We start from the raw sequence: 11,790 nt of genomic DNA, 5'->3' as shown, positions 1-11,790 counted from the left end.
AAAACAGAGCAGAAGGGGTTTCGGGGGGTAAAAAGTAAAGGGCTGTCCACAGCAGGCTAACTTGGCTAATGGGGACGCTCAGTGAAAGCGTCCCCACAGACTCACCGCAGTCGAGAATCTTTGCTAACTCGCATCAAATGTATGCCTCCGAAGCTGGCTGGTTTGTGGGCAGCCCTTTGTGCCTCCGCCTTCAAACCCAAGACAAGGGACAAAGCCCAACCCCGTGGCGGGCTGGGAGGGCGAAAGCGGGGGGATTCCCCCAATTCCCAGCAGAAAGGAAGGGGGATCCGTTTCCACCCCGACTCCTACTCCCGTGGCCGGGGCTCCTTGGGCGCCCGCCTTCATTTCTTTCCTCTCCGCACAGGTCGAGGAGGGAGGGAGTCGCGCTTGGCCCGCGGTGTAGGGTCACCCCGGCTTCCGTCCCTCAGATCCCGCGGGGCCGCTCAATTTCGGCCCCTATCGACCCGGTTCGGCCGCCCGCCCCGGCTCGGGTCGACTCGGCCCTTCGTCCCCGGCCTCCGAGGAACCCGCCCGGCCGCCAGCCACACCTCAGCCGCCTCCCCTCACCTCCCCTCGCGGCCACAACGGCGCCCGCTGCGGCCTCCGTAGACCCCGCCGAGCCCCCGCCCCGCGCCCGACCGCCCCCGCGCCGGCTTCCCGGCCCCCGTAGACCCCGCCCGGCCCTCCCTCTCCGGGGTCGTGGCGGCGGGGAGGAGGGGCCGCCGGGCCGGCGTGCGTGGCAGGCTTTCCCGGCTCGGCTCGCTCGGCCTCCCTTCCCGGGAGGCGGGGTCGGCGCCGCGGCGGAGGCAGGCCCCCTCCTCCCTCCTCCTCGGCCCGGCCTCCTTCCCGGCCGCGCGTCCTCTCGGCCGCTCCGACGCCAGCAGCGCCCGCGTGCAGCTCGCCCAGTCCCGAGGGAGCCCCAGCAAGTTTCCCGGGCCGCGCGCTGCGCTCGCTCGCTTCCCAGCCCGCGGCCCGAGCCGCCGCCGCGCCCGCCATGCCCTCGGCGAAACAAAGGGGCTCCAAGGGCGGCCACGGCGCCGCGAGTCCCTCGGAGAAGGGTGCCCACCCGTCGGGCGGCGTGGATGACGTGGCGAAGAAGCCGCCGCCGGCGCCGCAGCAGCAGCAGCCGCCGCCTCCCGCGCCGCATCCGCAGCAGCACCCGCAGAACCAGGCGCACGGCAAGGGCAGCCACCGCGGCGGTGGCGGCGGCGGCGGAAAGTCCTCCGCCGCCGCTGCCGCCGCCTCGTCCTCGGCGTCCTGCTCGCGCAGGCTCGGCAGGGCGCTCAACTTTCTCTTCTACCTCGCCCTGGTGGCGGCGGCCACCTTCTCGGGCTGGTGCGTCCACCACGTCCTGGAGGAGGTCCAGCAGGTCCGGCGCAGCCACCAGGACTTCTCCCGGCAGAGGGAGGAGCTGGGCCAGGGCTTGCAGGGCGTCGAACAGAAGGTGAGTACCCCCGATCCCCCCAACTGTCCCCACCGACTGCGGCCTCCGGACCCACGGCCGGGTCCCCTCGTGCTCTCCGGCCAGTTCCTATTCCTGCCTGCTCAGGCCCCGAGGCAGGAGCCGGCCGCTCCTCCTTGGCGGGTCCTGGCCTGGACACCCCCCTTTATGCGGTCCCCTCATTCCGAGGCAGTCCCCAGACCCCCTTTGTTAATGGCTGCTGAGAAATCGGCCCCGAGGGATGGGGCCGCTGCGAGGATGGCCAGGCCGGCCTGGCAGGGTGGGCCAAGGGCCTGTCACAGGGCATTAGCGGTGAGCTGTAAGGAAGCCGGCAGGCATCGGGGAGCCCATTCTTTTTGGATTAGGAACCGCTGAATGGGCAGAGTTGTCTGAAAAGGAGGTTGGAAGGGAAGCCAGCGCATCCCTGGAAGCCTCAGGCAAGGCCCCACCTCAGCTCTTCCAGTGGGAGACATCTGAGTGGATTTTTAATAGACTTGGAGCTGGCATTCTGATGCATTTGCAGGTTCAAACGAAATTCTATCTTTAGGTCCCTTGTCCTGTATTGGACTGGCCTGCCCAGGTGGGCCTTTAAAGTAGTCCTACTATAGCTTTTTTTTTTTTTTTTTTTTTTTTGAGAGGGGGTCGCACTCTGTCGCCCAGGCTGGAGTGGAACTCCTTAGCTCAAGCGATCCGCTCGCCTGGGCCTTCCAAAGTGCTGGGATTACAGGCGTGAGCCACCGAGCCCAGCCCTACTTCAGCTTTAGGGTAAGGGAAAGGCCAAAAATGCTAGATCATACTGGTGAATAATTCCGATAGCCACATTTATATGGTGTTTAGAGTGCTTACTCACATAGTATATATTTCTTATAGCCACCCTGGGAGGGAGGGAGGCTAACTGTTTTGATTGCACTTTCCAGACCAGAATATTGAGGTTTAGAGAGAGGAGTGAGTTGACAAAGTTCCCAGCTGGTGAGTGGCAGACACATGAGAATGTGCCACTGCCCTGTTCGTTCAGGGTCCACAGGGGTCCATTTCAGGTATGGATGGACCCAACTCTCAAAGCGAATGTCCTTAGCTTCTACCCTTCTGTGGTTTTTTTTCCAGACCAAGTATGGCCCCTTTGATCTCATTCACCCTCTGTGATGTCATTGCTCAATGAAAGTTGCATGCAAGACTGAAACAAAAAATCCCGCCACTTCTGATTCCTGAGCCTGTGCCTCCTTGTCCCAGCATACTGTCTGTCCTGCCAAGTTTCTACTTTTGTTGAGTGTGCGGGACTAGAAATTTCCTCTTAAAACTGGCAGAGCATGCTGGGTGTGGTGGCTCATGCCTGTAATCTCAGCAGTTTGGGAGGCCAAGGCAGGCCGATTATCTGAGGTCAGGAGTTTGAGACCAGCCTGGCCAACATGGTGAAACCCCATCTCTACTAAAAATACGGAAATTAGCCAGGTGTGGTGGCCTATGCCTGGAGTCCCAGACTCAGGAGGCGGAGGCAGGAGAATTGCTTGAACCTGGGAGGTGGAGGTTGCAGTGAGTGGAGATAGCACCAGTGCACTCCAGCCTGGGCGACAGAGCGAGAGTCTGTCTCCAAAAAAAAAAAAAAAAGTGGTGGAGCAACTGGAATGAGTCAGAGCCTGCTAAATGCTGTAGGCCTAGGGAGGTGACTTTTCTAAGGGAATTAAGTAGGCAGTGCTGCTTTGCCTATCTGAATGTCAAACCATTCTTAAAAAATATACATACTGCTGGAGTATAATCACTAGCCTCTATTTCTTCTCTTTCATCCACCTACTTGCTAATCAATCATAATATTTATTAAAGTCTGATAGTTGCATGGCTCTGTGTAGGCTTTGTGGGAGCGTATGGAGGAGCAAAGACTCTAATCATTTGTGCAGCACATAAGGTGTCAGTGGAGGTTAACTCCAGTGAAAGTTCAGTAAGAGGGAGGGTGTGGAATTTCGCCTGTATCCTGGTGGCCAGGGTAGTGCCAGCCATCTAGTTTATGATCGATAAATGTTCAGAAAAGGAATGTGATGAACATCCTGGCAGGGGCACTATTTTGAGCATGTGTGAGGGAGAGGAGGTGGCCACCCTACTCATGGCAGAGTCACATTTAGGAAATTGTGAGAGAGGGGAGGTTGGAAATTGAGGCCAAAATAGGGAATCCAGGTTAATTCTGCTTTTCCCTGCCCCTCCCTTAGTCCCTCCTTTTTGGTTCTCACTCCTTCTCCATCACAGCTATGTGTATAAATCACTTTCTTCTTTGGGGCTCAGTTTTCCCATCCACACAATGAGAAGAGAGCTCCATCCAGACTTTTAAGAATCCTCATGGCTCTAAAATCATTGTAATAGTGACCACTTGTCTTTTTTTTTTTTTTTAATTTCGTATTTTTTTGTAGAGATAGGGTCTTGCTCTGTCACCAGGCTGGAGTGCAGTGGTGCGATCATAGCTCACTGCAGCCTTGAACTTCTGGCCTCAAGTATTCCTCTTGCCTCAGCCTCACAAATAGCTGGGACTATAGGTGTGCACCAGCATGTCCAACTATTTATTGTTAAAATTTTTGGTATAGACAGGGTCTTGCTGTGTTGCTCAGGCTGGTCTCAAATTCCTGGGCTTAAGCGATCCTCCTGCCTCGGCCTCTCAAAGTGCTGGGATTACAGATAGGAGCCACAGCACCTGACTGACCACTGTTCTTTAAATTTAGTAGTGTAATAAAACTATAATTTAATCTCATATTTACGGTGCACTTATGTGCCAGGCACTATGCAAAGCATTTGAAATGCATCATCCTCTGACTCTCACAACAACCCCAAGAGATAAGTAGTATTATCAGCCCTCTGTTGCAGATGAGAAAAGTGAGAGGCTAAGTAACCGAGTGGTTATATAGCTAATAAGTGGCTGGGCTACGATCCAAACTGTTGTCTAACTGCTAGGACACTCTTAACCACTCCACTGTTTAGCTGAGTACATAGTAGGTGCTCAGTAAACGTTCCATTGACTTGAGACCCAGAACTTGGCCAAAACAGTGTTAGAGTTTGCCACAGAATTTGGTCACCCTGTCTGCATCTTTAGGGTGGCCAGTAAATAAGTTATTTTGCACTGAGGAACAAGTTGTGATTGGTTCTCTTACAGCCTAAGTTTGAACCCCTTTATAATTCTTTTTGACTTGGTGGGGGGTGGAGTTTGTTTCTTAGCAGGGAAGTGTACTTATAGTATTATTCATAATTGGTATTCACTGTGGGCCAGGCATGCTATTAAATGCTTTATAGTCATGATATCTGTTCTCCCAGCCACCCTCTGAGGTGGGTACCATTTAGTAGCACCATTTTGCAGATGAGGCAGCTGAGGACTGGCTATGTCACTCGTTCAAGGTCACATATAGACCATAAGTGGTGTAGCTGGAGTTGGGTGCCCACCTGTCTCTTGTTCTCCAGATGTCCTTACTATTGGAGAATGGCTCAGATCTTCTGAATGACTGTTGCACAGGCAGAGAGGCTGGCCTAGCCTTACTCAGAGGGTTCAGCAGGAACAAGTGGGTCCTGGGCTTCAAAAAGTGTTGGCAGTTCAGCTCTAGGCCCTCTGAGGAGCCTGTGTTGCCCTGGCAGATCCAGCGTGATATAAAGCAATGGTAGGAGTAAGGCTTAGGCCTGGTGGAGGACTTACGTGTGGAAGAGTAAGTTCCCCAATCATATTCTTTGTTTTCTCATCTAGATTCTCTGCATAAGGAGTCAGGGTTTCAGGAGTTGGCAGCCTCTCTTCCAGCCATTCAGTGCACTCTGAAGTCAGTGCCCCTGCCTGGGCATATCACATAGTGGTTAAGAGCTCAGGTTCTGAAATCAAGCATTTTGGGATTTTGATGTTTGAGCCTACCACTTGCCAGGTCCCTCATTTATAAAATGGAGATCGTTAGGAGCCACCAACTCATGAGATGATGATGAGGGTGTAATGAAATTATGTGTCTCAAGTCCTTCATACAGTTATTGGACATCGCAAGTGTCCTGTTGAATGTCAACCACTGCTAACACCCAGTCCTCCCACCCTAGGCTGTAACCTCCTTGAGGGCAAGGATCCTAGCCATTATTTCATCTCTGGCATCTTGACTGGTGTCTGCCACTTAGTGGGTATCCCACATATGGTGGGGGAACAGATATTTCCAATGCATATTGATTATAATGAGTTATTATAATGAGTTATAGAATCAGGGTCTCTATAAGATCCACACATTATATTTGACTGAAAAATCTCTGAAGTTTGTTTTAGATAAACATTATGATATACAACTCTTAGCACGTTCTGTAGGGGAAAACCGTGTTCTTTTTATAGTATCAGGGGTTGGGTATAATTTCTGATCTAATCTCCTTCCTAACCATTTGTGAAGAGCCAGCTCGGGTAAAGGTTGACAGGGATCAGAGACATGTACCAGCTCATCAGGCTTTGCTTGAATCCCTTCATTCTGTGATTCCTTCAGAAAACACTGTATGAAAGCCTGCAATGTTGAAGATACCATGGTCACCTGCTCACACCTCTGTTCTGAGTGCTATGCTTAGAACAGGCAGACACTGTGATTTAATAACCTAGTTTCAGAGATGGGCTCTCTTTAGTACCTTCACAGAGTGTCCTTTAGGACTCAGGTTGCCTTTGGTTGGGCAGGGAATTTGTCTAGTATTCTGGAGCCCCTCAGAACCTTATTCTAAGCTGTCTTAAAACAGACAGGTGGAGCTAGAACGGACTTTAGAGACCTGTTTGCTACTAGATAAGGAGCCAGGACTTGGAAAGTGAGTGTGACTCTTCGTGCTTACAGACCTGGTTACTGGTGGGGCTGGTGTGAGAGCCTAGATGTGCTGTCACATCCCATTTCAGTTTATCCTCCTGCCATTTGGCACTGGGTTGAGGATGGTCAGGATTCCCAGTATTGGGCTGGGAATCTGCAGACTCACCAGGTACTTCAGAAGAAATGGGACATAATCACAATGATGATAGCTGCCATGTATTGAGCATTCACTGTATGCTGGGCACATTTTAAGTACTTGATATATTAATAATTCACTTAATCCTCCTACAGACAATCGTATGAGTCAGGTACTGTTTTCCCATCCTTCAGCTAAGGAAACCAAGGAGCAGATAGACTAAATAATTTCCCCAAGATCACACTGCTGGGAAGCATCGAAGCTAGGATTTGAACCTAGGCAGTCTGGCTCCAGAGTGTGTGCTGTTTTATTTTTTAACTTCTTATCATAGCAGTGTTAAAGTGTAAACAAAGAACAATATAATGAACACCAGTTTCAAGACTTACTGATGTTTTGCCATTCTTGTTTCATTCCATCAGCACCCCTCTCTCTACTCTGCCATTTTTTTGGCTAAAGTTAGAAGTTGACTCTGAACCACTCTCTTGCCCTGTGGGTGCCTCACCTGGTCTCCATTGTTATCCAGGTACCATTGGTGTTGAATGGCCATAGCGCAGGCAGAGAGGCTGTCCTGTCCTGAAGCCAGAAGATTCACCAGGCAGAAGTGGGTCCAGGGCTTCAGGAAATGTTGGCAGTTCAGCTCTAGAGCCTCTGAAGAGCCTGTGTTGTCCTGACAGATCCAGGGGATAGGGAATTAGGAATTAGTTTTAAAATGAATCCCTGGCTGGCATACTTAGTTTACCCAAAGCATTTTATGATTTATTTCTAACTGATAAGGGTTCCTTTCCTTCCCTTTCTACTCCTTTCCCTGTTTCTTTTAATAAAATACAGCATATCATACCTAACAAGGTGTATAGTAATTCTTGAATATCATCTGACACCCATTCTGTAATCATATTTCCTTAATTATTTTAAAAGTTTTTAAAAATTAATTTATTTTAAAATTTTTTGTTGTTTTAGAGACAGAACCTCACTCTGTTGCCCAGGCTGAACTTGAATTCCTGGGCTCAAGGGAACCTCTCGTCTGAGCCACCCAAGTAGCTGGGACTACAGGTGGACACCACCAGGCCCGGCTCAAAGATATCTTGTTAACAGTTGGTTTATTCAAATCGGGATCTCTATATGAGCCACACATTATATTTGATCAAAAAATCTCTTAAATTTTGTTTGTAAGTTTCCTGTCTTTCTGTCTTTTAAAGTGCCACTTAGTTGTTGAAGATGCTGATTCTTTGTCCTGTAGAATTTTCTACATTGTGGGATTGGCTGATTGCATCCTCATGATATCTGTCTCTCCTGCATTTTTCTGTGAATTGATGATTTTAGACCCAGGGACTTGATAGAGTCAGGTTCTTGTTTTCTGTCTTCCCCCGACACCCACCCCCCCCTTTTTTTTGGGGGGAACAAAGCATTAAAGGTGGCACCATGTGGCACATCAGGCTAAAACTTACCAGGTTATTAATCTTTGTGCGGTCCAGCCCCTCAGTATATTGAACTGGCTTTCCTGGGTGGTTCTTGGGTCAGACTTTATTTAGGGTAGCATTGATTTACAATGAATATGTCTTGGCAAATGAGATCACAGTACTTTCACAAAGCTAGAGAATGCTAAGGAATCATCTGGTCCACACTCACATTTTGCAGGTAAGGACACAGAGATCCAGGGAGGACAGTGGCTTGTTCAGAGCCAGGTAGCTAGAAGTGGTGAGCAGAGACCTGGACCCTTGTGAGGCTCTTTAAATTGCAAGAGCCAGAAGCCCAGCCCAGGGTGGCTTAAAGAGAGAGAGTTGTTTGGCTCAAACTAGAAAGTTCAAGAGTAGATTCCTTGAGATACAGCTGTATCCAGGGATTCACATGATGTCCTCAAAACTTGATCCTGCCATGTCTCAGTTCAGCTTCCCTCTGATGGCTTGTTAGACTAGTGCCCCTTGTGCTGTTCTGAGCAGCTCCAGGCTTACCTCATCCTGTACCCAGCAATCCCAGTGGGAAAAGAGGCTTTCTTTCCCAGTGGTTTTAACAGAAGTCCTAGAATTTTGTGAGGCCACATGCCCACCCCTGGGCTAATTACAGTGGCTCCGGGGAGGTGGGTAGGTGGAAAGAGCCGATTAGTCAGACCTGGGTTATAAGTTATTAGTCCTCCCTGGAGCACTCGGAGGGGACCTAGGATTGGTCCCCAAAACCATATGGACTATGTGTGGAAGGATGTTTCTCCGAAGGAAAATCATGCCATTCTGGAAAAAAACAGGACCTGGAGTCTGGGCAGACAAAAAAATTTGTATCATATGAAATTCATCAGCTCTTGTCAGCAGTTAACATCTGGATTTTGATTACAGGTGCAGTCTTTGCAAGCCACATTTGGAACTTTTGAGTCCATCTTGAGAAGCTCCCAGCATAAACAAGACCTCACAGAGAAAGCTGTGAAGCAAGGGGAGAGTGAGGTCAGCCGGATCAGCGAAGTTCTGCAGAAACTCCAGAATGAGATCCTCAAAGACCTCTCAGATGGGATCCATGTGGTAAAGGACGCCCGGGAGCGGGACTTCACGTCCCTGGAGAACACGGTGGAAGAGCGGCTGACAGAGCTCACCAAATCCATCAATGACAACATCGCCATCTTCACGGAAGTCCAGAAGAGAAGCCAGAAGGAGATCAACGATGTGAAGGCAAAGGTCGCCTCCCTGGAAGAATCCGAGGGGCACAAGCAGGATTTGAAAACCTTGAAGGAAGCTGTGAAGGAGATACAGACCTCAGCCAAGTCCAGAGAGTGGGAAATGCAGGCCCTGAGAAACTCCCTGCAGACTATGGAGTCTGACGTCTACACGGAGGTCCGCGAGCTGGTGAGCCTCAAGCAGGAGCAGCAGGCTTTCAAGGAGGCAGCCGACACGGAGCGGCTTGCCCTGCAGGCCCTCACAGAGAAGCTTCTCAGGTCCGAAGAGTCCGTTTCCCGCCTCCCGGAGGAGATCCGGAGACTGGAGGAAGAGCTCCGCCACCTGAAGGCCAATTCCTATGGATCGAAGGAGGACGGAGGCTTCAGACACTCTGAAGCATTTGAGGCGCTCCAGCAAAAGAGTCAAGGACTGGACTCCAGGCTCCAACACGTGGAGGATGGGGTGCTCTCCGTGCAGGCAGCTTCTGCGCGCCAGACTGAGAGCCTGGAGTCTCTCCTGTCTAAGAGCCAGGAGCATGAGCAGCGCCTGGCCGCCCTGCAAGGGCACCTGGAAGGCCTGGGGTCCTCGGAGGCAGACCAGGATGGCCTGGCCAGCACAGTGAGGAGCCTGGGCGAGGCGCAGCTGGTGCTCTACAGTGACGTGGAGGAGCTGAAGAGGAGTGTGGGCGAGCTCCCCAGCACCGTGGAATCGCTCCAGAAGGTGCAGGAGCAGGTGCACACACTGCTCAGTCAGGACCAAGCTCAGGCTGCCCGTCAGCCTCCTCAGGACTTCCTGGACAGACTTTCTTCTCTAGACAACCTGAAAGCCTCAGTCAGCCAAGTGGAGGCGGACTTGAAAATGCTCAGGACTGCCGTGGACAGTTTGGTTGCATACTCGGTCAAAATAGAAACCAACGAGAACAACCTGGAATCAGCCAAGGGTTTGCTAGATGACCTGAGGAATGATCTGGATAGGTTGTTTGTGAAAGTGGAGAAGATTCACGAAAAGGTCTAAATGAGTTGTGTGTGCAGGGTGTGGATTTAAAGTCCAATTTCTCATGACCAAAAAATATGTGGTTTTCTCCCATGTGTCCCCCACCTCCCAATTCTTTGTGTCCTCTTAAAGAGCAGTTGTCACTACCTGAACACCAAGGCATGGCATTTTCCTGCCCAGATAATTTATTTACAATGTTTACCATATTGTTGGTTTCTTAAGTCATTTGCTTCTGTGTTTGGTTGGTTTCCTGAAGCGCAGCCCCTGTGAATAACAGGTGGCTTTTCAAGGGATGTCTCTAGTCAGAGAAAAACGATAACGGCTTCATTTGAGGATTAACAGAAGCAGATTAACCTCAAAAATCCTGCCTGGCGGGCAGATTTCAAGTTAAAAAAAAAAGATGGGTTGGGGGACACTTTTCTTTCTAGTTGTCTCTAAGGAAAATTAATTTTACTTTTTATTTTTTGTACTTCTGGCCGAGATTTTTATGAGATATCTCTCACTTGTCTTCCACTTTGAACCAGTTAAAGCTCATAGCCGTCAGCTTGGAATGAGGAGGGGAGAATCCCCTGGGTCTTTCTTTGAAAGGAATCCACTGCTTGAGGGCCGCCTCCCTCCCATGGTGTGCTTGTCGTTTCTGTTCCTGAGGCATCTTGTGATATCAGAGGTAACTATGCAAAGCATCCAGACGGTTCTGAATGTGAAGCACTGCACCCAGCAGAGTCCTGGCGCCCTCTGTCCCCCCTGGCTAGCCTGTGTTCTCTCTCTGGAGGTTACCAAGGAATGTACAGGTTTAAAATCCCAGAAAGGGGTGTCATTGGGTTCTTTCAACAAATGCATTAGGAGAGCTGCCCACAGTGGAATGGGGTGTCTCCCTGGAGAATGTAGGCCAAGTCCCTTTATTTTAACATGATGTCCATGAAGAGGTTTGCTGTCTGGGCAGCCCCGTCTGTTGGTGAGGAGCGTGTGTACTGCGTTTCTGTAATTGTTTGCTGTATCTCCCTTCCCTTTGAGCTGTATTGTTCTTTAATGGCTGTCTTGCCCTTCCAAAAAAAAATTGAAAAAAAGAAAAAAACCCCAAAAAGTAAAAAAAAAAAGGTTTCGTTTAGTTTACTGTGAAATGAACTGTATGGCTTATTTACAGTATTTTTAATTCTTAATAAACACTTGAGCTTTGTTATGACTTTTCCAGAGTGGTTTGCTTTCTGAGAATTTTATAATTATGATGTGTTTTATTAAGGTAAGTTTACAATTTTAAGGCTGTTTTTTCTTTTAATTCTAAAACCAAGATGGTCTCACTCTTGGGCTGGGGACCTCCTTTGATGGACTGTTAGCAGGTGTATTGTTCGATCTTTGACTATGGGGTGGTTTAATAGATTCTCATTAATATTATAAAAGCAAACATTGACAAGTGTCTGATAAATATAAGTTAAAGTGGTGAAAATAAAAGGAATATATTAGGAATTCACATATTTCTCATGGTGGGGCAGTTAGAGTCTTATACCAAATACAGCTCAGTCTTGTTCATTCATTCAATATAGTGTCCATTCATTCAACAGACATTTCTTGGGCTGATAGACATTTTGCAAAGTATCAGTGAATTAAAATGTACAGGACTAGCCCAGTGGGTATGACAGTCATGTAACGTGGTAGGTGTTATAAAGAAATATAGGTATTAGAACCGGGTGTATTGCACCAAGAGGAAGGAGTGGTCAGCTCTGCCATGGTTGGTTTAGGGGGGTTGGAACAGGTTTTTGAAGGCCTGGGAGAAGTCCCTTGGAATGCTTCCATGAGTAATGGGAACCTTTAGGAAAC

General features: G+C 49.6%; 1 protein-coding gene across 1 annotated transcript; it reads left to right on the top strand.

The window, feature by feature from the left end:
- Positions 1 to 720: 720 nt before the first annotated feature.
- Positions 721 to 11,159, top strand: CKAP4 (cytoskeleton associated protein 4). Its single transcript, XM_032300119.1, has 2 exons — positions 721 to 1,444; positions 8,671 to 11,159. The coding sequence occupies exons 1-2, from the start codon at positions 995 to 997 to the stop codon at positions 9,994 to 9,996; spliced, it is 1,776 nt and encodes a 591-aa protein (XP_032156010.1). The 5' UTR covers positions 721 to 994; the 3' UTR covers positions 9,997 to 11,159.
- Positions 11,160 to 11,790: the final 631 nt, after the last annotated feature.

This window comes from Sapajus apella, unplaced genomic scaffold, assembly GCF_009761245.1.
Source record: "Sapajus apella isolate SASKATOON/1434 unplaced genomic scaffold, GSC_monkey_1.0 scaffold2, whole genome shotgun sequence".
NCBI lineage: Eukaryota > Metazoa > Chordata > Mammalia > Primates > Cebidae > Sapajus > Sapajus apella.
The sequence above is the reverse complement of the archived record's forward strand: the minus strand, read 5'-3'. Positions and strand labels throughout refer to the sequence as shown.